This window comes from Pteropus medius, unplaced genomic scaffold, assembly GCF_902729225.1.
Source record: "Pteropus medius unplaced genomic scaffold, Ma_sr-lr_union100, whole genome shotgun sequence".
Lineage (NCBI taxonomy): Eukaryota > Metazoa > Chordata > Mammalia > Chiroptera > Pteropodidae > Pteropus > Pteropus medius.
Genome location: NW_024355205.1, coordinates 2,977,876 through 3,003,938, shown reverse-complemented (window position 1 = coordinate 3,003,938; position 26,063 = coordinate 2,977,876). Strand labels below are relative to the sequence as shown.

Here is a 26,063-nt window from a genome sequence, read left to right as displayed (position 1 = left end):
GAGGAAAGAGGCTACCTTTCCTGACAGCTTCGTGGGGTTTTCCTTCCTTGATTCTCCCTCCCCTCTTCCACATCGCATTCTAGTTCTATTGATTAGTTCTTGGTTGCTTTTTTTTTCTGTAGGAAAAGGACTTTTTCAACTCGATTTTCCATCCTGCATCGTTATCCCCTGTGGGCCTTATTGAAGCAGTGGAGACAGTTTTAGTCTCTTCATTCACTCTGACACACATTTGAGCACATACTGTGTTTCTAAGGTTGTGCATGTGCCATGGGGATTGGTTTTCCTATTTTCAGGTAGCTGAAAAATCTCAGAGATGGAAAAGAGTTTTATACATAATAGAGAATTTAAGGAACAAATGAGACCATAAATAATGGACAGCTGAGATACAATTAAATACAATCAAATAGATACTTTATTATGTACAATAGTATAGAATAGATAAAGTTTTGTGGGAGCTTTAGGTAAGAAACTATTGATTTTTCTGGGTTTATTAGTAGAAGTTTCTGAGAGTTGGGATTTAAGCTTGGTCATGACAAAATGGTGAGATACAGATGGATACTGGGGGCCAGGGTAATAGAATGAGTATGATAGACTGTGGTCATGGAGTTTATGAGTTTAGCACATGAGACAAGCATGAAATAAACAACCTCACACACACATGTACATGCACATGCACTTTATGCAAGAGGAGCTGGGGTACTATTGGTACACACAATAGTAGCCCCATTTGGGGATTAGGAAGGGGCTTTAAGAGCACGTGGTATTCAAGCTCAAATATAAAAGATCTGAAAAATTGCCAGTTCAGATTGGGCACCCTTTTGGTGTATATAAATAATACAGATAAATAGTCTATGTAGCATTGTATTAAAAAGTTCACATTTTGGAGACAGTGTGCCTGGGTTCAAACCTGGTACTCCTTATTAGCTTTAGGAAGTTTGATTCTGTGTGCCATAGTCGCTCCTCTGTAAAATGGAGATCAAGAGCGGTCCCTTTCTCCTAGATAGATTTTTTGAGAGGGTTGAATGAGTTAGTACGTATAAAGTCTATAGAACAGTGCCAGCACATAGTAATCACTTACATTTTAGCTATTATTGATAGTTTCTCCAACAGGATCTCAAGGAGGGTGAGGGCTTCCCAGGCAGGTGTAAGGGGAGCACTGGGTAGCAGTGCTCAGGAGAAGGAACACTGTGAGTTTGAAGTAGCGATGCGGGAAAGTCAAACTGTGTGTTGTGGGCATCCCTAAAAGGTGGTGTTGCTCATTCCAGAAGAAGTGTTTCAAGAGGAAGAATTGAAATATGTTTTCACTGTTTAAACGTTTTAAGAAATCTGTGTGTCTGTTATTTCTGTTTTACTGGTTTATTTAAATATATATTTTGAGGAGTTTAAGAAATAGTTAATTTTATTAGCTATCCAATAATCGTATCATGGTTATCTCTCATATGCTACAATATTATAACTGAAAAGAGCTTTAAATTTTCTTAAGTTATATTTTAGTGTGTTTTCACCATGATTGCCTAACTTGGTATGATGCAGTTATCCTATAAAGTGAATGACAATAGCTGATAAACGACCAGAAAGCTATGTTTTACTTGACTAAATCAGATCCATACGTATGAAATTACAAGCCTAATTACTGTTATAAGAAAGAAATTACTGTTATTTTTGGCCAGAGTCCTCGACAGTGTGGGAGTTGGCTAAGTACTTCCTTTTGAGAAAAAAAGACATTTGTTTTTAATTCTTTTAATTGCTTAAAACATGTGATTTTTTAGTGATTGGCTTATAAAGATTTAGATTGGAAATTTTATGCACTGTAAAATTTATCGTAAATCAATATTTGTTCAGAACCACTTCAGTGTACTCAGGGCCCAATACTATCATTATCTTCGATGAGCTGTTACTAGTTAACAGTGAAGACATAAATGGAGGACATATGGATGTATACATAAAATGATATGGTGGGTATATTTCAAACAGACTATGTATATTATACAAACACAGCTATTACACGCACACAGAATTGTATGAACTGTTATTTGATTATTTAGGCTAATAGCCTCAAAGACTAATAGTTCCCCAAATAATTTATTGCCCTAAAATATTATTTAATGTAATTTAATCAGCGGATTTTGTGGTGTGTTTAGTAAGTATGTTTAGGGAATTTATCTCTGAGTGTGTTAGCCAGTAATAAAAATCTAAGCTAAGCTTTAAGTTCATGACTGGCCACTAATATTGTAGATCACACAGTTGACCACCTATAAATGTCTGTATTTCTTTATCGTTTTGTATTTGTAATGAACTAAATCAAATCACTTAGTAGTTAATATCTTTTATTAAAATTATAACCTAGAATATTAGTAATTGGAAATAGTTACATGCTATAACTATTTACATCTATTTCTGTTTATCTTTCTGAAACTATGAAAATTTGGGAACTTTTCTTATACAAGTTCTTGGGTAGAAAATTATTCTAGGCCATGTATTAATTTACAGCACAGAAAAAATAAGGATTGTTTAAAAGATGTAATTTAAATTTTTTGAATTTGGATTTTTTCAGGTTATTTTTCTTGTGGTTATCAGATTTTAGTTCTTCCCTGATTTGGAGTAGCCTTAAACAGTAAAGAATGATTAGGATTTATGGCATTCATCTGATGCCAGTGTCAGGATTATTGGACAACTTTTACTGCATGTCTAGCACTGTGCTTGGGACTCAGAGGTAATAAGCTCCTGACTGGTCTCTGCCCTCCTGGGCTTGCTGGGCTCCTTTAACCAAGCCATTACTCGCAACAAAATGAGATGGCTGCTATGGTAGGGACAGTATTGCAGGAGTACCTGTCAGTGGCCCTTAACTTAGTCTTGGTGAACTACAAAATGTTAGGGGGTTCGGCTTATTTTGACTGTATTATCCCCATAAAGATTATATCTGTAGGCGATGACTAAAACTGTTAGACTTGATCTGTTTTCACCTTATGTCTCTTCCAGCAACCACTTACTTATAATTTTTCATATCCTTTTACCTTCTGATTCTTGATAGTGAGGGAATTACCCTTTGGAAGGGATGCAAATTAGACTATTTTGCGGTAAAAAAAAAAAACAGACTTCTTAACTGACCTTTGAATGTTTTTACTAACATTGAATTGGCTAAATTAAAGGAAAGGAAAGTGTAAAGAATAGTGAGTTGTCATACTCATAATGATATTATTGCCAATCAATAAATGTTAAAGTATTCTCAGTTTAGAAGGAGGTAACAGGCATCAAATAATTACCTATATTTTTATATACATAAAAAGTATATTTTTACATATACATATATTTAAGTGAGTAAGTAATGCATGCATCTTTGATACAGGTATTCTATACACTTAATTTTTTAAAAAAACAATGAGTACAGAAATAGATACAGTAAAATTAGCATTTTCCCCTTTTCTGCCCCTACTTTTTATCCTTATACTCAAAAGTAACCCACCCATGTTAACTTATCTTTTTTTCAGAAATATTTATGCAGACATGACAAAATCATTTTTTTAAATGTGCACACATGTCCACAAATACTTTAATTATATAATAGATACTGATGTGAACCTCTAATTTTTTTAAATTTAGGATTCTCATTCTCCTAAATTTGCCCAAATATCTACAGTTATAAGCTTAAATTAAAAGCAAAAGCCGTACAGTAGGAAAACATCTACTGGTGAACTAAGCACTGATAAAACTGGGCTCTGTTCAAACCTCCTGCATGATTTTAGGTTACCATTCCCACTTATCCAGTTAGCGTCTTTGTCAGTTAATTGCCGATTTTTTATTTTCTAATACTAATAATAATATTTATAGAATATGCATTTAAAGTAGTATGAGAGCAGAGTACTTTTACTTTTCTTGAGTGACCAAACATGATAAAACACAAACTAGAATCTATATAAAGAAGTTTAGAATCTTAATACCAAATCAGTATGTTCAGCCTTGATCAGTCAATAATATTCTATTTCAGCTTCCTGTTAAGTATCTCTCCTGGAATAAGCCTCTGTCTCCTCAGTCTCGTGTTCCAAGTTTATTATCTTGTCTACAAATGGACTTCCTTTCCCTGATAGACCACAGTGATTCTTTATTCATTTGTTCAATTGATTCCTAAATGTTAATAGAATGCTTACTCTGTCATATGTGTAAATTGTGCAAGATGTCGATAGACAGTGGTTAAAGGTGGTAATTTTCCTCTATAATGCATAGACTGGTACCATCATTTGTCAGGCCATCAAAACTTGAAGCTTCTCAGTCATTTTAGACTCTGATTACTAGATACGTTAACTTTGTACCACATTCTCATCTCACCTGCATATTTATTTTCTGCCATGTAACACGTACTCATTGTGCCCCACATATTCTATGCTTAATCTTACTTTATATCTTCATGCTCTTTCTTCAAAGTGCTTGTTATTTGTAATATGTACTAGAAAATAGATTGGGAATGAATTATTGCAGTTTTGTGTTCTTTAAAAAAAAACAATTATTTTAATCTAGTATTTTGAAATTTATTTGAAATAATATGAAATAAATGTACTAAGATTCAGAATTATATGAGTTCATTATTTAGAGATGGCCTTGGGCTTGGGGGCATTTTTAGAGGAGTAAATGTTTTTGTCATATATTTTACTTACACGTGTATTATAAACCCTATACTGCACTGTTGTTATGTTTGCTTTAGTGAGTTGTCTTAAAGAAATGAAGGAAAATAGTCCTTTTTATGTGACCTCCCTCCCTCCCTTTCTCCATCTTTCACTTTCTTTCTTATAAATCAGGGCTTTGCAAATTTTTTTGAAAAGGACTGATAGTAAATATTTTAGCATTTGTGACATCATACAGTCTCCATCACTCAGTCTTCTTGTTCTCTTACCCACCTCTTTTTAAAGCATTTGAAAGAATGCACAAGCCTTACAAAAAACTGATAGTGGGCTGGATCTGGCTTATGGCCTATAATTTGCTGGCCTCTACTATAGATACATGCTTTCATCTGTTATCATTTCTCATCAGCCTAAATTGCCACTTTCAGCCTTGCTCATAGTATTGGCAGTAAATTTTCCAACTTTTGTTTATCTGAAAATATTTTTATTGACTTTCGTTTTTAAAGGATATTTTCACTAGATATAGAATCCTAGTTTGACTTTTTTTTTCGGCACTTTTAAAATATGTCACCACGCCCCTCCCTTCTTCCCCACTCCCCACTCTCAGTATTCTGCAGTTGTAATATGACATGACCGTGTTGTTTCCTTTGTATTCATCCTGCTTGGGGTTCACTGAGCTTATTGACTCTGTTGGTTGATGTTTTTAGTCAAATTTGAGAAAAAGTCATTATTTCTTTAGCTATTCCTATTTTCTCTGTCTTCTCCTTTTGGGACTTTAGATTACTTGGTACTGTTCTACAGGTACTTGAAACAGTTGTTTTGCAGTCTTTTTCTCTCTATGTTTCTGTTTGGATAATTTTTGTCTTCAAGTTCACTTGTCTTTTCTTTCACAGTGTTTCATCTGCTTTACACCATCCAGATAATTTTTATTTTAGATATTGTATTTTTGTTATATTTCACATTTTATGGTTTCTATATTTCTTCTGAAATTCCTTTATTCTTTATCTTTTACAATATTTCTGTAACTTCTTTTTCATATATTATAGTTATTTTAAATTCCTCGTCTGTTAACTACAACATCTCTGTCATTTGTATGTCATTCTTTTTACTGCTTTCTCTATACATGTCACAATTTCATATTCACATGCCTAGAAATTTTTTATTCTATAGATAACAGTGTGGTTGATATGTTTTAGAAGCTCTGGATTCTGTCATCTTCATCTGAAGATTAAGTTTAGTTCTAGCAGACAGAAATTACTAGCAAATCTTATGAAATTTGTGAAAGCTTGATTTAAGGCTTTTCATAGTGGGTCTGTTTGATTTGCCCTAGTTCAGGATGTGATGTCAGTCCTAAAGCGTGGCCTTCTAAGATTTTAATGGAAATACAAGGTGTTTACCTGGCTTCTTTATCATGGCAGGACTTGAATTCGCAGTAGTGATAGCTGCTGCGGCTACTTTGCTCAGTTCTCTCAGCCTGCTCTTGGGTTGCTTTTCCTCAAATTTCTTGAAGTCTTATCCTTACATACACAGTTCATGAGTCAGTCAAGGATTCATAGATTCTGGGCTCACTCCTTTTCTGAATTTCCTCCTCACCCACCCAATTTCTGCTGTTGGAGCAGTCCCAGACTCTGCCTGTGTCTCCTCAGCCTTGTAGGACTACTACCACTTTCTGCTCGAGGCAGGCTCTTCGTAGACTAATGATTACCCTTTGGAAAAAGGCCATTGAAACGTGGATCTTATCTCATTTGCTTCTCATCCTTCAAGTCTCATCCAGTTTCTGCCTGCTTTTGCTAACTTTCTTGTACCACCTTCTTCTTTTAAAAAAAATATTTTGTCAATAATTTTATTGTATTGGCAGGAGAGTTGGTCCCATGTAAACCACTCTGTCATTACCAGAATCCAAGAGTCCTAAATGAGTAGATAATAAGTTCTTGCTATCAGTGGAGTATTTTTATATTAGACAGATGGTTATCTAAAGGGTTAAGGGACTCTGAGAAGCCTCCTAATATGGCAACATGGAAGAATAAAATAGTGCTCTGACTTTTTGGTTCATGAGTTTGGTATTCCAGGTTGACTGTCAGCTGGTTGTAGGTGAGTAGGTGGGAGATCTCACCACTACAGTGCTCTCCATTACACACTGTTGTGAACAAAAGTAGATTGACTATGAGTGCGATATATACTATGAGAACTTTGCTTTATTGTCCTTTCTTACTTTTGGTATTGTGAAGTTATCACTATTTATTGTACAGTCGTCTCCTCTTATCCACAGTTTTGTTTTCTGTGGTTTCAGTAACATGTGGTCAACCACAGTCCTAAAATATTAAATGGGAAAATTCCAGAAATAATTCATAAGTTTTAAATTGCACATTGTTCTGAGGAGCATCGTGAAATCTGCACTGTTCCACTCCATCCTACCGGGAACATGACTCATCTCTTTGTCTAGTGTATCCACACTGTATATGCTACTAGCCTGTTAGTTACTTTGTAGACAACTCAGTTGCAGGGAGAGAGAGGGAGGGGAAAAGATGGGGGGGAGGGAGAGAGAGATACTTCCCACATTCTCATAACTTTTATTACAATATATTGTTATAGGTGTCCTGTTATTAGTTATTTTTGTTAATCTCTTACTGTGCCTAATTTATAAATTAGACTTTATCATAGATCTGTATGTATATGAAAATATATAGTGTATATTTAAGGTTTGGTACTCTTTGCAGTTTTAGGCATCCACTGAGGGTCTTGGAACATATCCCCTGTGGAGAAAGGGGACTACTGTATCTTATTAGTACTTACACATTAATATGTTTTATTTGATTAATGTATTTTTATCTCTACTAGAGCTTGGGTTCTGAAGGGAAGACACTGTATCTGTCTCAAAGCTTTGCACGTGAGATGTACTGTTCCAAACACAATGCCTGATGTAATGATATCAGTAATTTTTTCTTTCCTATCTGCTTTCCTCTACTCTGTACAAAGAGGTGGTAAATATAATTGGGCTGGTAAATTAAGAGAAGGAACGGATTGTTTCAGTTACACACTTTCCCCCTCTTTTTTTCATGTGGCTAAATAAGAATAGTTTGTACTGGTAAGAGCTACATTTTTATATGTGGGGAGAAATCTAATGACTGAAAAAATGAAAACATGTTCAGTGTCACTGTGAAATGTACCTTTGAATCTTCTTCATTCAGATGCAAAAGAATAGTGATAATGTAGATTAGGTCTACATCAGAAGTTCTTAACCTGGGTTTAGTGTCTTCACAGATTGCTGCATTCTCTGAGGTTGTATGCAGAAGCGTGTGTGTGTGTGTGTGTGTGTGTGTGTGTCTCACTTCCTGGGAAAGACTGCATTGTGGTCATAGGGATTTTTTTGAAGTTTCATTTTATCTTTTTTTTTAATTAAAGTTTTTAATTGAAAATGAGGATTAACAGTGAAGTAGGGTGGAGATATTCTAATTTTAAAACAAAACAAACAAAACAGCTTGTCCATATACTTCTTGTGTCATTTTATTTTTAAAAGTGTGTGTGCGTGTACACAAATATGAAAAAGAACCTGGAACCTAGTGTGCCAGTATGCCAGTGGTTAATTTGGGAGGTTCAAATATTGTTTTCTTCTTCTACCACATATTTTTGTTTAAATTTCAGAACTAAAGTAAATCTCAGTGTTAACTGATTCAAACAGAAAAGACAGTAAAAATGTACAATGACATATATGCCTTTCTTACTTGGCTCCCTTTCCCCAGGGGTGACTGTTAACAACACACTCACATTCATTTTTAAATGTCTACCCAAATGGAGAGTAAATTGTATACATTGTTCTACTCCCTGGATTTTTTTTTTTTTATTTATTTATTTGACTTTATATTTTGGGAAGCTTTCCAGTCTTCACATTCTTACCTTCCCCCTGCCTTACCAAAAGTAATTAAGAACACTGGCTATCATAATTCTAGAAATAATTTTCTGTTCTTTTTATTACCCTATTCAGCTTTGGTATGTACAGACCTGACTCCTAGTGGTAGTTCAGAAATTACTTAATTTCCTCTGGGCTCAGATTATTTCTGAGACGTTGACCTTTATTGAATGCTTGTATGCTGGGCCTTTAGATACTTAGCTTCATTAGCTTAAACACTGTTACATATTGCTTCTTGAGTATGATTATTATTTAAACTGTAATGCTATAATATGTTAGTAATTTTTTTTTTTGGCTCTTTTTATTTCCTTTTTAAACTTTTGATTATGGAAGTTTGAAAGTGACTGCAAAATAGAATGATGTAATAAACCTCTATTTGCCTGTCATTCGGCTTCAGTAATTAATAGCTATAGCCAGAGTTTTTTCATTTACTACCTTGGGCATTTCCCCCTCCCATAATATTTTACAGCAGACCTCAGGTATATTTTTTCATTAATATGTTTTCGGTATATAGGCTTCAAAAGAGGAATATTTTTTCACATATTCACAATACCTTTATGAAACCAAAATAATATCAAATATCCTGTCAGTGTTTAAATTTCCAGTTCTCTGCAGTGTCATAATTTTTTTAACCTTTGTTAAAATCAGGACTAATAAGGTCCACACATTTTATAGGTTTGTATGTCTTTTTATGTGCTTCTGATCTATAGGTACCTTTTCAATTCTCTTTTTTTTATTTGCAAATTGTCAGAGAAACTAGGGTTTTTGTCCTATAGAGTTTTCTACTATTGGTCACATAAATAAATAGATTTTTTAAAAAATTGTTTTAAACTGATTACTTTCAAGTTTCCAGATATCCTTTAGATACCATCAGATTATATTTGCACATGTATTTGTTGTCCAGTATAGTCTATTTATGGCTTTGAGTTACCAGTTAAATACATGTTTGTAGATATGAAATATGGAATGTTCTTTGAAATAAAAAAAAAAAATTAGATAAAATTACTTTAAAGACAACTATGAGCTGTGCCCATACCTATGCAATAGATAGTTTATTGTGTCCACTAAATTTACGATAGGGACTCAAGGAAGAAAAATTCTCGTTTCTATTTTAATTAGAATATAGTCAACCATTTAATGCCATACACAGAGAGGCCTATTTAGAGTCTGAGATGTGGCATAGATGTCATGGAGATTAAGTCTTTTCATGGAGGTGAATATTGCTGAAGGGAAATTGTATCAGCTAGGAGGCCAGGGCTTGTTGAACCAGGGTAACCACACATCCAAGTTTATGAAGGGAAGGAGGGCAGAGCTGAGCTGTTCATGTGCAGAAGGGGCCATCGCAGTAATAATACCTTCAGAGGCGGGTAATTAGGAAGATCACAAGTTTGCTGGGTCTTTAGTAGAAAACTGAAATATCAGAATATTATTTACCCCAAACCGATGTTTCATCCAGTTAGAGTTCTAGACAAAATGTAGTTGTAGTCTTTCCTTTCTAGTCTTCTGTGCCTCTAAATATTCTTCTTAACCAAAAGGAGTTTGCAGTTAATCCCACTATTTCTTTCCTTTTCCCCTCACATTTGTAATCTTTGTCCCTTTTCCCCCAACTTCTTGGAGAATATAGATTTATTTGTACTTGTGGTAGTAATGTGAGATCACAGAACGGAACCAATGGAACCAGAAATCTGAAATATCAAGATATTATTTATCCCGAATCATAGGATAGTTTTGTCAGAGTTCTTGGTACACCCTGAGCATTAACTATTTCCTGATGTGACTGAATGGGGAGTGGGCTTTCAAAGTGGCAGTGAGGGGCCTGTGCCATAGAAAGAAGGTGACAGCACATCTACACCGTTGGTCACCTCTCCAGAGTTCACTATGCTTAGTTTCTATATGTTTGCTCTAGGTAATATAAATTCCTTCCCTTCCTTTTTTTCCTTTTCTTCCTTCCTTCCTCCCTCCCTCCCTCCTCCCTCCCTCCTCCTCCCCTCCTCCCTCCCTTCCTTCCTTCCTTCTTTCCTTCCTTCTCCCTCCCTCCTTCCTCCCTTCCTTCCCTTCTTCCCTTCCACTATCCTCTTTTAATAAGAGGGCCTTTAAAAAATGTAGGAAAAACTGGATGTACTATTAAGCTGACTAGGGGTGAGGCACATAGCCAGCCTCAAGAGCCAGAAGAGTTTTTTCCAATCTTTCTTTGAGATCCACACGTCCTGGGTCTCTTTCATTTATCTCTACATTTATAGTCCTAAATTCAGAATGTGAGTGTTTGTATGGTGTAAGTGTGAGTGTATGCACGCATGTGGTCAGACACGTGTATGTGTACATGTGTGACTGTTAACCGGGTTAGCAACCCAAGTAAACCTGCTGTCTAACCTCTCAGTATGAGAACGCTCTGCCAGCCATCATGTTTCTTTTTCTCCCCCTCTATTGTTACCATGACTACCCTCTTCCATTCACTGCCTGAGAAATCATCAAATAGGAAGAGGAAACCACTGTTGTCATACTCTAATTATAATATCTAAACCACAGTGGACGAAGTATTTTAATGTGATTATTAGAAAACTGTATTAATCTATGTCAGTTTGCAGTATCTTTTCACAATAGTTTATTATGTTTAAATAGTTTTTTAAATTTTCAAACATTGAATTTTCAGCTTGAAATTTATTTTCTAGTCTAGGGCTCACATTAATAATAAACATTAGACCTGTTTCTGATATTATACTTATTAAGAATATATGCTTTGGCTTTGCTTTTTAGCTGTACATCCATAGCCACTAAGCGTACATGGAGCTTTGGAGCTTTCCTTTTTTTATCCTCCATGGTATCTACAAACTCAGCAGCTCCTTTGATAAGGCAGGCAGATAATGTTCCTGCTCTGTCCCTGTTACTTGATAAAAAGTTGCTTCTAAGAGCTGGTTGATAAGACTTCCTCCTAACTACTTGAGTTTTGTACAATTTTGAATCTTGATCTGATAATATCTGTAATTTAGAGAACATTGATTTTCAAGTTTGGCTGCATGTTGGAATCACCTGGGAAACTTTTTAAAATGCTAATTTAATTGGTATGGGGTTCGGCCTCAGTATCAAGATTTTTAAACAACTCTAATATTAAGTGATTCTAATATGCAGAAGAGTTTGAGTTTTACTGTTTTGGGTGATGTATACAGGGTCATCAAACTAGGAGCTGGAAGAGTGGCACTAAGGGACTCAATTTGACTTCGTGCTAAATTGCTTTGGCAGTTTTCTAAAGAAGGAGCTTTTCAACTTAAAGCTTAACCCTTTGGCTAGATTCCTTGTGGGCTCTCAGATGGTGTGAGATTTGGGGAAGGAGACTTTAGGAGAGTGCTTTGCTTTTTCCTTCTTAGGAAATTGTGCTCAACTATATAAGCCAGTGGTCTTCTTAGTGCCCTCTAGGGATAAAAAGATATAATTACCCTACTTTTAAAAGTGTAGAGTTTGAGCAGGGGCCGGACACACAGTTCTCAGCTCTGTTGATCAAGGCTAAGTAACTGTAAAGTGAAACCTGATGTTATTAACGGACAAAAATAATTTTAGCGGGTTCTTTGTATGTCTATGTACATTTTCTTATTTTTATGGTCAGTTTTGATATCAAGATGATTTGCTTATGGAAGAATATTATATTTAGTTGATCCATAATTTTAAATGCATAATAGAACTTATGTCTACTTTTCTCTTTGAATTATTTAAGTTTTTCTCAGTGTCACAATGGAAACCTGCTTTCTGAAAAGGATAAATGAACAATTTTGCAAAGAGCAGACTATAAAACTATAGCAAGATTAGGCATTTCACATTTTAAATTTTATTATGGCATATTTTGCTCCTTATTTTCTTCACTATTCCTTGACTTATTATCATACTAAATTAGGAGATTATTCATGTCTTGTTAACTTTTATCTCCACCTTACTTTTCCCATAGCCAGTCTAGATCTTTTTGGAACCCTTGAGCCCTTTATCCAAATTGATTACAACCTCTAGCAAGAATTTTGGGGGCCCTCAGATATTCAGCTCCCCTCCTCTACCTTTGGTTCCTACATCTTCTCCTTTATCAGTTCCTTCCTAGACATCTTGTATGGTATATTTGGTCGATCATACAAACAACTCTCCAGCACCCTCATCTCACAGAATTCTTTGCCTTTCTTCCTGGAAAAATCCAAAATTGGCATTTCTTCTCCAGTTTTTCATCCAAATTGCCAAACTTTGTTAGAATAAATAGCAGTGGAGCCACATTGGAGCCATGTAAAATTCATGGATTTTCACACATATTGGAGCCTCCTAAAATTCTGCACATTGAAGCCACCCCAAATTTATGGATTTCTACGTTCACAAATCTCTAGTTGCTATTCATCACTGCTTTTATTTGTCCTTAAAATTGGTCAGCTCTTCCATTCCTATCAATAACTTTGTCTCATTTTCACCAGTCAGTTTCCAAGACCTCTTATACAAACACTAAACCCCTATTTCTATGTAGACAACCATGTCTCTTATTTCAATAAATTTGAGGTAATTGGATCTGAACTTTCTCAAAATCTTCCTTCCTCTCAGCTGACTTTGCACCTGACCTACCTTCCTCCTTTTTCCTCAGATCTCATAGAATTGCCTGGGTATTTCCCTGTTTCAAAACAACCCTCCACCTTTGAACTCTTGATGTTGTCTTCTACTCTCTCCAGAGCCTTGCCCCTTATTATCCTCCACTCTTTCCTGTATCTTTACTCTCTTTTTATTGGTTCCTCTCCTTGAGTCTATAAACATCTTTGAAAAACACACCAAACCAAACAACCTTCTCTTAACTGTGTTTCTCTCTGATTCCATAGTTTACTCTCATCTGGCTAATTTCTTTGTTTGGTATATTTATTAGAATACTACTTGGTTAATATAATGAAGTATATCCCTTTATATTCATTTTTAGAGGTTTTCATCTGTCTAGTTTTTGTTTTTTAGTTTTTCTTAACACAAGAGATACATGTGATTTAATCAAGTGCATTTTGCACATTACTTAAATTACCTTTCCCCCATCCTTATCCTTTTTGCTGTTACGGCTTATTATATATGCTTCCTAATATTGAAATGTCTTTGCATACTTATTTTACACCCTACTTGGACATGACTTTCTTACTTTTGAACATACTTTTTGGTGTATTGATTGTTACATCCCTAGTCATGTGTGAGACTTGTCTGTAGTATTGATTTTCTGCCTCTTTGTTCTCATTTTGATATCCAAGTTATTTATACCAGTTTTATGAAATGATTTAGAACTCCTTTTGTGTTATCTTGTGCTCTGGAACAGTTTAAGAAATGCTTTATTCTTCAAAATACGAAAAAATTTGATAAAACTCTCTGGTCCTGGAACCTTTACAAAAGGAAATTCTGTGTCATTCTCTGGTAATTTTTTCAAGTTCATTCATGGTTTTTATTCCAGTCGAGTTTTTCTCTTCTTGGATCAAGTTGAGTAATTTTATGTTTTTCTAAAACTTAGTAGTTAATCACAATTTTCAAATTCATTAGCACAGAATCGTCTCTGATTTTTTTCACTTATTTCAAGCAATAGATTTCAATTTGAAATATTACTAGTCTGGACTATCATTTTCATCATTATTGTAGAGTGTCCTCTTCCTCAAAGATGTAGGTCTAGAGGGGTGCATAAGATGTGTATTTTTTAGGTTAAACTGTGTTACTTATAATGGAAGATTTACTCAAACAGAGACTCATGGACATGGACAATAGACTAGTGGATAAAAATAAATTAATTAATTTAAAAAAATGGAAGATTGACTTAGCTGATTTAGTGGTGAACGCCAGGATAATTTTCATTTCGAAGAGCATGTATAAAGGGTTATGGGTATTGGATGCATTTTTAACATTACATCATTGTCGTATATTTAGTCTTATTGAAATAGCTCTGACAGTTAACAGTAAGAGTAAGGAGCTTGCACTGATGTGTAATGAAGGGACGTAGGAGTAAGGCTTATTCAGTAGTAAAAATAGTACAGTCACATATGGTAATGTTTTTTCAATCAGATGGTATCTCTTTCAGTAAATAGAGGTGCCTTTTACAGTTCATTAGGATCTACTTCATAAAATTTTATGGTTAGCATTTTCATTTTGTGTTTTCAGGGCTAAGTGAAGAGAGAGAATGTTAGAGCAGAGTATAGGTGCCTATCAAAACAGCAAAAAGGAAGGATGAGCTGATAGAATAAGATAGAATTCATTTTTAAAATTTATTTTTCAATTACAGTTGACATATTAATTTCAAGTGCACAACATAGTGATTAGACATTTATATGCCTTATAAAGTAACCACTCCAGTAAGTCTAGTACCCATCTGACACCATACGTAGTTATTATATTATTGACTATATTCCCTACGCTGTACTTTACATCCCTGTGACTATTTTTATAATTGGCAATTTATACTTCTTAATCCTTTTCAAGGTAGAAATTATTTAAATCATTGAAAGACTGAATGGAATACAGTTGATTCAGATGCTTTTATGTGCTAATACAGTTTCCCAAACATAGAAATCATTTATAATGTTAAAGGGGTTACAGTGCTGAGTTCTTAAGTAAAACTGTTAAATGCCAAATGCTAGGTATTCCTTTTTTTCAGAATATATCAGTGTTTTATCTGTGTCACTTGTCAGGTGTGCCTTATTGTCATTATTACTAATGATCATGAGATATATAGCTGTGGAGAAATGGGCTTCTTCATGCAAGGTTTGGTGGTAGCACAAGAGAATGGAGGGACAGGCTCTGAATGAGGTGCGAGATCTCAAAAGGATGTCATATAGAGAAAGAATGGAACTGGAGGGGCATTCTGGGAAATCTTAGGGATCTGACAGAGCCTGCACTCAGGGATGGCATTATACAAGATTGTTTATAGTCTTTACTATTAACAAATAGTTTCTGTGCTTTATCAGAGAAGAAAAACTAAAAAGGTATAAATTTCTAATAGTTGTAGAACTAAAATATAACCTATAATATTACTACCCCTTCTCCTTGCAAGTCTCTCTGTCAGCCCTGGGCCTTTGTGTGTCTTAGGGAAGATTGTGAATCCTTTCATGTGTTGCTGAGATCTTTTCCACATGCCAACTCTAAGTATATTTAGTAAAAACTGAATCAATTAGAACATTAACATCTTAATTTAAATACAGTAAGAACTCATTGCAGTTACAATGCATTACTTATTTTAAATTTACCAACATTGTCTGAGTGTCCATTTCGCATGTATAATTTATTTGTAATCAATAGCAACAGAGAAACTATTTATTTCTGAATGTGTAGTTCTCTTGTGAAATTGTTACCTAAGATAACAGTGACAGTGGGGAGGGCATGATGGAAGATGTCTCAGAATCTGAGATTCCATGCTAAACAACACAACACCCCCCACCCCACATTAAGGCCTAGAATGAGATGTGTTAATCCTGGGAAGTGAAAAGGATGAAAGAGGATATAAAAAAGGGGAAGATAAGAAAAGATGTGTTGAGAACTGCTTCTTATATCAGTGAGTTTCAAGCTGCAGGTTTACAATTCAGCAGTGGGTTGTGAAATTGGTATAGTTGGGCAGGGCGGCATTTTTCATTCTTAATAGTGAAGGATAAAATGTAGAGTGTGGGTAAATTTGTTTCTAAATTATGTATACACATATGTATGCACATGTAATTGGTTGGAATGTAAAATATATTTCTTGCTCTGGGTCATAGTGAAAAAAGTGATAAATATTGCTTTAAAATATTAGTAAATTGCCTTGTATAAACCAATTAGGAGCATATAATGAATGACTGCTTTTTCTAGTTTTGCATATTATCTTCAAAACATCATATTTTACCAGGAGAATCATAAAACATAGGTTAAATATAAACTTTTCATAAAAATCAAAGCAAAAGCTTTTAAAAATAGCTGCTTACAGGCTCTCTTATTGAAGACTGTGTTACCTTTTGAACTGCAGCTCTAGGTAAAAGCATTGAAGTAGATGCTTACATCTAACATGATAGATATCTTAAATCTACTGATCCGTACACTGTTATTGTCAAGAGAAAAAAAAACGCAACTTATTTGCAAAATTTAAAAACAAAGACCAGTGTTCTGTGATCAATTGTAAATTGAGGTCGTGTATGTAAGAATTTGTTAAAAGTACAAACAGAAAATGGCCAAACCTCAGTATGCTGTTAAGTAAGAGCTATTTTTTAGTATATGTGCTACTGAAGCTATTTTTTAAATATGTGTGATGTCATGAGTTTTTGTTGCTTCGAGCCACAATTGATTCTGTTAACAAAAAGTTATTTTATTATATAATGCCAAATTATGTGTGTATAAACTTAAACACAGTTTTTACTATACATATACATACATATATATATATACACATATATATATATATTTATGATTCTTAAGTTTGGAAGAAAAGCTGGCATAGAAATAACGGTGTTTTTTATGTTTTTCATGGACTATATATTCAAATTATGTGATTTGTTTATTTACATTTTAAGTGACTACAATGACTTAGTGTATTGTATTTTTAGAAATAGGGCTTTGCCCTTTTGGCATTTGTATTAATATAGGTTTCATCTATACATTTGATATTTTAAGATTACTGTGCATGCAGGATCCACTTTCTGCTTTTAATAAGAATTCTTTATTTTACAGGACTGTTTTTAGTTTTCACTCATCATTTCATGAGAAATAACTAACGTGTGTAAATAGGAAAAATTCTGTTATTTTCAAAAGTTGTATCTGTTCTTCATAAATCTTATTCTAGATCTAATAATTAGCAGGAAGGAATTAGTACAATGCTGAGGAGAATGCATTTGTCAGGATGAAAATTTAGTTTTTCTGACCATTGCTGATATATAGTATCTAATATTTCAAACTAGCTTGTTTCCTTTATTCTGCTGCTCCCCTTCTGCCTTGATTCAGCAGGGTGGATAGATCAATAAGCAATTCAAAGAAATTTGATCAATAAATCAAAGGTTTTCTGAATTTCTGGGTTTTTTTCAGCAAGGATAATGGGGGAAGAGGCAGGTAGACCAGAGGTTGAAGGGCCTGTGGTAGATCTGTGCCTTTTATTGATTGGGGAAGGATGCCGTTTTGAAGGTTATGTCTTCCGTGGCCAATAGTGGTAGGTTTAGCATTGAAGACTATTGGGGGAGCTGATTGTATATGCTGGAAGGCATAAATGGCTTAAGTACCAGTATTCTGAAAGCCTTTAAACTACACTTCCGTGGACTATCTAAAATATCGTATAATTATTGGTATTGTATTTATTTCAGTACAAAATAGTACCCCGGGAATTTTTTAACTTTTACCATTATAATAAGCACTTAGACCACTGCATTAAACATGGAATTGGCCTCTGTCATAGTCATCAAATATATATATCCTTATACAATTTAGATTTATTGTTATCAAAGTAGGACATGTACTTATTTAAAAAATCCAATTGTGCCCAAAGCCTCAGATGGAAGAACTGCAGGCCCTGGGCCCACAGTTGCCTCCCTCTCCTGTCCGCTCCGGAGGCAGCCTTTCCACATCTTTGTTAGTTATTGCTTCTGGGTTACACCTAATCTTTCAAAACTTCGTGCATATATAACAGTTCTGTAGTCATTAATTTTATATAATGCATAGATAATTCTGTCCTAGTACCAAGTGTTGGGTGTCATGCTACTCTTTAGCTCATTTCTTTTTATTTTTCTTTCTTCCATGTTTGACTTAGCTTTTAGAGCAATTGTGAACTTTGCTTAGATTTGTTTCTAAGCTAGTAGGCATTTGTTATATCTCTGATTAACTCTCTGTTGGGCACTTATATTACTTTATAAGGAAAGTATTTTTAGTTACATTTATTAGTTATTTTCTAACTATAGTTCAGTATTTAAAATGCACTAATTATTTGCATTATGGAAACATTAATTAATTAGAAGTGGTCCTTGTGACTAAGACATGATTAAAATTACAAAAATAATTTCAAAAGGGAATGTCACTACTTTAACAAGTTACACATATTTGTTTCATAGATAATTCAACAAATAGTTATTATGCATCAAGCACTGTTTATATTTGTTTTAGTGTGTTCTCATTTGTATATGATGAATTGATTCATAATATTTTCTTTGTTTTCTTTAGATAAAATTGAAGAAGCACAGAAAGAACTTAATGGGGCGGAAGTATCAAAAAAAGGTAAAGTAAAATCAACCCCAGTATAAACTTTTTTCTTGCAAAGATTCCTATATAGATACCTTATAAATACAGCCTTACTAAATCATTCAATATAATCATATGATGCAATTAACAAATCACCTTAATACCTAAAAGTATATGGACTTTGTTTTATGAAATGTTTAGCTACATTGCATATCCTGTAACTGTTTTCTGTATATTAACATGTTGCGGTAGGAGTATGATTATTGTAGGGAATGAAAGTGCTGGTAGGAGTGAAGATTGTTGTATCTCTTTTGAAAGCCCTGTTTGTGAGGCTGTCCTATAGCAATAAAAATACTAGTATAATGGATACTGATGCTTATGTTTAATCATGTATGTGCATATGTGTGTTCATGTGATGCAGTATTTTTTTTTGAAACAACAATAACCTTAGACAACTAAAATAACCTGAAAGCTAGTTAAGAAATAGTTGGATAAATTTTAGCACATTCATATTTTGGGATGTTATACAGCTTTTTAAAAATGTTATTTTAGCTGACTGTGATAATTTGTTGCTAAATGAGAAGAATGAAACTGCAGTGTACCGTGTAAAATATGATACCATTTTTTGGTTCAAGCAAAAGCATACATGCACACATGCTTATACAGGATTGGATAAAGTTTGAAAGGATTTATAAACAAATATCTTTACAATGGTGAGAAAAAAGGCAGTGGAAGATGATTAACTTTCATTTATATATCATTGTGTCCTTTCACTAGTTACAGTTGGTATAATTTTGTATAAATATAAGAATTGTAAAGGCAAACTTGGTTTTCATCATAGAAGGCATAATGATTCTTTTTCCATGTGATATGAAAAAATACATTCGATGTAGAACAATCTGGGGAGGGGAAGACAGTGAGGTGGATGGTGTCCTAACACACTGTGTCAATGAGTAAAATTGATTAAAAAGATATAAAGTTCTCTGTGGCATATTTCATGATTTATTATTTCTTTGTCCTCGTTATATCTTCTGATTACAGTGGAATATTTTCACAAAGTGAATTAGCCATGTAGGATTACAATTGAGAATCTTTTTAAAAATACATATATTTTCAATCTAGTTAGATTTCTCAGTAGGTATCTTTAGTGGAAATTTTTTCTAACTGTCCAGGTTCTCCATCCCTTGAACCAACCTGTGAAACTTCCAAGATTGTTCAGAGTTGGTCTGAATAATTGGGCTGTGGAATACAACAACCTTAAAGAAGTGTCCTCCTCCTTTTTTTCTGTCTCCTCTTGCTCCCTTCCTCCATGCAATCTCTGGAAGGTTCATATTAAATATGACCCTTTCATTACATTCTTGCAGAAAAGCAAGTCTAGAAAGAGCAGAGAAGTCACCATACCCATGCTATCTCTTGGAAAGGTTCACTGAAGATCCCTTCCCCACATTGCTGTAAGCATAAAGTATTTAAGACACTGAGGCTATAAGAGACTTTAGGATTAAAAACTTCATTTTTCTTAGCCTATTTCACATCTAATAGTGATTTAGAGCTACTTCAAATAGCAAAATAAATATGTGCTTGTCTTCATTTTCCTTCTTTCTTATCTATGTGGCAGAGTTTTAAGAACAGTGAACTAAGTGCCTAATAGGAAGGAGGAATCCGAACAAAAGTTCTAGAAAAAGAAAGTGGATAATGAGGTTTAGAATAATCTAGTGGGCTCCATTTGGCAAGCTGCACTTATTTAAGACATAGGATGAATACCAAATGAGCATTGTTCTGTGCAATTCACTGCCTAAAATTACTACTTGGCTTTCACTTTTAAATAAACATTCTGGGAAAATTAAAAATAAAATAGTTTTCCTCTCAAATATAATAGAGTAATATCAGTTTGTCTTTAACAACATGAGAAAAAATCTGAGTAATAAAGGTGTTGTAAATTCTCAAATCTTTGCTTGCTGAGCTATCTATTTTATTAAAGGGATTTCATTTCTCCCTTTGAAGAATACACTTTAAAATTTAGAGTTATTTATTGTTTTTATTGATTAAAATGAGTCATCTAGGATAGATCACTTTTTAACTGTTTTTTCAATAAGCTTTTGTTTTATTTCCCTCTGCAAGCCTGACTTTTTTTTTCTACATCTGGATTTCTTCTATAATGCTCACAGTTCTTAGGCTTTGTCTCCATTATAGCTACTTGTAGTCCTTAACTTATTTAAGCTTTCTACCCTCTCCATTTTTAAACATTAGGATAAGCAACTAGTTTATCTTCAGAAATATTTAACATAATGGTTCTTAAACACACACATACACAAAACCTTGTTCATCGATAAATTTAAAAAGATATCTTTCTTGTTTTATGATATTTTAAGGAAAGATTAATCTGTTTGTATACTATGGTGTCATAGAAACTGACTTTTGTCCATTACACCCCAATAGAATATAAAAGTGCACTAAATTATGTTAATGTATTTTATTCTTTCTCTTTGCTTGTGAATGGAAATCAGATGACTTTATTTTTATTTTCATTAACTTGGGGGGAAGTACAGCATGCAAAATGCATACAGTTCTCCATATAACATCATTATATTCTTCTTTACTGTGCTATTTACTTGTTCTTAACATCCATTGTGCTTGACACTATTTCTGAAATTATTGAGCAGGATTTAAATAAAATAGTGATTGTCACAGATATAGTGATGGAATCTGTATAAAATAAACTGAAATAAATAGATCAATTTATTAGGAGAGCTTCTATGTGCTATCTCTTGAATAAACTTTAATTTTAATACTTTGTTTTAAATTTTTATCATACAATATTTGACATGAATTAATACGTATAAAGTATTAAATTATAAAGCCTAAGAATAACATGGTAATCTTTGATTTTAATACCCCGTTTAAGGACTGGCACGTTGCTAACACTGTTGCATCAACCTGCATGCTAGTCTTTATTGCGTTCCTCTATTTGCTCTGTCCTCAACTTCATGTTCATCGTTTTAGCGCTTCTTAATTATGTATTCTTAAAAAATATACTTTTTAGTTTTGGTTGAGTTTTAACTTTAAAAGTAAAAATAGGTTATACAGTTATAACAGCTTTTTCACTCAACATCACCTCTAAGATTCATATATGTTGTTGCATGTAGCTATTTTTTTAATTGCTGTAATAATATTTCATTGAGTGAAATGATTTGTTCCTCCTCTCGTTGATGGATTTGAGTTATAGCTATCTTTTTGCTGTCACAGTGCAGCTATGAATATTCTCATATCCTGGTGCACATGTGTGGATTATATAGGGAATGTAGATGTTCAGTACATAAGATGATGCTAAATTGTTTTCCAAAAATTTTTTACTTGAACTTTACATTCCTGCTATCAGAATCTAAGGATTCACTTTGTGTTATCCATTACTTGGTATTGTCTGTCTTTTAATTTTTTCTAGTTGAATGGGTACAAAATGCTATTTTGTTCTACCTTGATTTAATTGTCCCCGAATTCTAATGATGTCAAACATGTCTTTATTTTTATTCTATCTGCTTAAAATCTTGCTGATATCTTTTATGCATTTTTAAAATCTTTTGCCATTTTCTTAGTATATTTTAGGTAATGCTTTATCGATTTCATGTGTTCTAGTTTTGGGCTTGATTTTTTTCTTTATTTAAAGTACCTATTAGTAAACAGAAATTCTTGATTTTAATATCAACATATTAATCTTTTAATGATTAATATTTTTAGTTGGGATTTTTTTCTGTCTTAAAATTTTTCTTACCACAAGATCTTACATATTTTTTTTTCTGTTTTCTTCTAAAAATCTTTTATTTTCAGATTAAAAATCCACCGGGAGTTGAGTTTTTAAAAATATGGTGTGAATTAGGGTTCCCATTTCTTTTTTTCACCCCCACATGAATAACCATTTGTCTCTGAAACATTTATCGAGTGGATGCTCCCTTTTCTATCTCTTTTATATTAATTTTCTTTATATTTATGGGTTTGTTTCTTAGCTCTCTATTCTGTTCTGTTTGTCCATGGGTCAATATCACAGTTTGTTAATTACTATCACTTTGTGGTCTTGATATACCGTAAGGCAAATTCCTAAAATTATTCTTTTTACCTGAGTGTTTTGACTATTTCTACTTTTTTGCTCATCCATTTAAATTTTAGAATTAGCTTTTTTAAAAACGTGTATCTTTGAGATTGCATTGACATAGGGACAAATTTAACTATAGTCACAATTTTCAGCTTTCCTACACATAAAGATAATATATTTTTGATAACTTGTGTTTTCTTTAATGTTTTATAATTTTTTCCATATAGACCTTGTACTTATTTTATTGGATTTTTTTCTTGGGGCATATTTGCTGATTTTGTGGGGGTGTGTGTGTGAGAGAGAGACAGGAAGAGGGATGGAGGGAGGGAGGGAGGGAAGGAGGGAGAGGAAGAAGATGTTTTCTGGTACTTGTTGATAAATAGAAATGCAATATATTTTTGTATATTTATCTTATATCCAGCCACCTGGATGAATTCATTCATTCTAACAACAGTAATTTCAGCTGGGAGTAATGAAAGCTTTGTTTCTTCCTTTTTAAATAATTGTTTCTTTTATTATTTCCTTATTTTACTCAGTTTACTACAGTAAGATGCCAAGAATAATAGTGTTGGCATCCTAGACTCGTTCTTGATTTTAAAGAGATTTCTTCTAATATTTCATTATAAAATGTTTGATGTCTTTTTATAGGAGGGTGGAGTCAGTTTTTTTTTGTTTAAGGAGGTTATCTTCTATTTTTGATTTGTTAAGATTTAAAAAAAAACTTAAGGGGCTCTTTTTTAAATCAGATGCTTTTTCTTCATATGTAGAAATGATCTTGTGGTCTTTGTTCTCTCATTCTAATGTTTAAACCTCATTTGCATTTTTTTAATAAAACCAGTTTGGTCTCGATATTTAATCTTTATAAACACTTAGATTTGATTTGTTAATGTTTGTCAAATTCTATATTCGTGTTCAAGAGATGTATGATTTTATTTTCTTATAATTTTCCTTACCTGATTTGGTTTAAGATTATACTAGCTCAGTAGAATGATCTGAGAACTGTATATTCCTGCTTCCCATGGAGGTGTTTATTTAATATTGAAACGATAGTTTTATAGGCAAGTCTTAGAATATATTTTGACTTTGAGAGGGGTTAAGGGTCCTTTTTTAAGTACCAAATTGATATATTTAATGATATGGGATTAATCAACCTTTTTTGTCTTCAACCAGATAGTAAGTTGTATTTTTTATAATTTGTCCATTTTATTAAATATTCATATTTATGGACAAAAGTCACGGTATTCTCGCTCTTTTATTACTGCTGGATCTATAGTTGTGTCTCTTTTTTTTTTTATCATTAATATTGTTCGTTTGTGTCTTTTCTCTCTTTCTTGATTAGTCTTCAAGAGGCTTACCTATTTCACTCCTTGTTTATTATACTCACTTCTGATTTTCTTGATACTTTCTTGTATCATTCTTTTCAGTTTTATAAAATTTTGCTCTTTATCTTTTTCCCATTTTTTTGAGATTTATTTGGTTATCAAATTTCTTAAGTTGGAAGCTGGGCTTATTTTTAAAAGCCTTTATTCTTTTCTACTGGAATCACTTAAAGCTGTTAATTTCCTTTGAAATATTGCTTTAGTTGTGTTATACACCATTTTATATTTGCTACTTCAATTAATTTCTGTGCTGGTTTCCTCTTTAACCCCCTTCATAGAATTTTTTTTCCCACAAGATTGAAGATTTTGTTTTTCTTAGTGATTTTTTTTTACTTAATTGCATTGTTATGTTAATTGTTTTTAAAAACAGTCTTTCTAAATTAATTTTCTGTTTTAGAATACTTTAAAAAAAATTTGAGAGAATTTTCTATGAAAATGCTTCTAGATTTTGTTAGAAATTTAGAATTCAGCAATTTTTAGCTGAATTCAGTATTGTACAAAGATGTAAAAGCTGAAGTGGAAAAGATGTTAAATAACCTTTCCCCAGAGTGTGCAAACAGAAAGTGGCAGGTCTTGGACTGTGCTGTTCTAATACTGTTCTGCATCATAACTGGATGAGAGCTGTGTTCTGGTGATAGTTTAATCTACAGTAGTTAGTCCTTTTCTAAATTACACATAGAGTGATGAGATTATGGTAGTAATCACCTCCTTTAAAAATGTTGTCATGATTCAGGAAAAAATAGGATTCAGACAATGGGTTTAGAAGAAGATGGAGGATTTTTCACATTGTTCTGTTTTAAACAGCAAAATTCTGAAATTGTTACCATAATACTGTTAGTTTCTTTTCAGCAGCAGTAGTATCACTCTGATATCATATACTCCAGTCACCAGAAAGTTTTTATTTAAAACATAATTTTTGTTAATCAGCTGTTTTACCATGTATTTGAGTATGTGGTCCTAAATATCAGCAGCTTATATGGCTTAAGAAACAGTAAGAAATCTGTACTGCTGAAGTAACTCAGTGATACTCAGATTTGCTCCAAGGCGTCAGTTGACAAATAACATTTTTGTTAACATAGGCATAATTTATGCCCTGAAATTATTCTCCAGTTAATGGGGGAAGCTTGAGGGAAGTTAGATACTTATGTAAAACTAGACTGAGTAATTCAGAAGTGCAAGTGATAGACTAATGGGTAGCAGAAAACTAGATGATGAACTCCAATTAGTGTGTAATTAAGAAGGCTAGAGTTTGCTCACCCTCTTTCCCTAAAAAACATTTTAAGGTCCTTATAATATGAGTTAAGTCTGCAAGGAGTGAAACAAACTCCCATTTTCTTTCAGATGTCACACATTATAGGTAAAAAATGAAGGCTGATTTGGAATAATATTTTATGTTAATAAAGGTTATACTTTAATGCCAGTAACATTCTATTCTTTAAGAATTCTGCTAAATGTACTTAAGGAAATACAAGAACATTTTTTAAATTAAGGGTGATGAAGTATTTCCTAAATAAGACTAAAATTAAGGTGGGATAATGGAAAAATTGGACTTATTTTTATTCAATTAAAATGAATAATGTTAATATAAGATTAGTTAAGATGTTTTAAAACAGTCTGAGAGAAAGTATGTGCAACAAAACAAAACCTGGTTGGCTTAGTTAAAATGTTATAAAGTTGGAGGACATTAACAATTTACAAAATTAAAACCTCACATTGATAGAGCCAGTGGAAAGGCTAGTGTAATACTTTAGTGAGATGTCTTACTGTAGAATATTTTTAATGGACTACTATAACTAGTTAAGTTGTTCATGGGTTTATAAATTAATTACTGGAAAAGAATGTATTAAGATGAACATGTTTAGTGGCTGTTCATTTTAAATATAAAGTATTTGTAAATTTTACTTTCTTAATATTAAATGCCCTAGAAAATC

General features: G+C 33.1%; 1 protein-coding gene across 6 annotated transcripts in view; it reads left to right on the top strand.

Moving 5' to 3' along the window:
* The window catches only part of HIVEP1 (HIVEP zinc finger 1), a 134,803-nt gene that overhangs the window by 47,956 nt on the left and 60,784 nt on the right, over positions 1-26,063 (top strand). For all 6 annotated transcript variants that reach the window (XM_039857963.1, XM_039857957.1, XM_039857958.1 and 3 more), the window contains exon 3: positions 18,652-18,705. In XM_039857963.1, the coding sequence (XP_039713897.1) occupies positions 18,652-18,705 (54 nt within the window). The remainder of the gene's footprint in view (positions 1-18,651; positions 18,706-26,063) is intronic.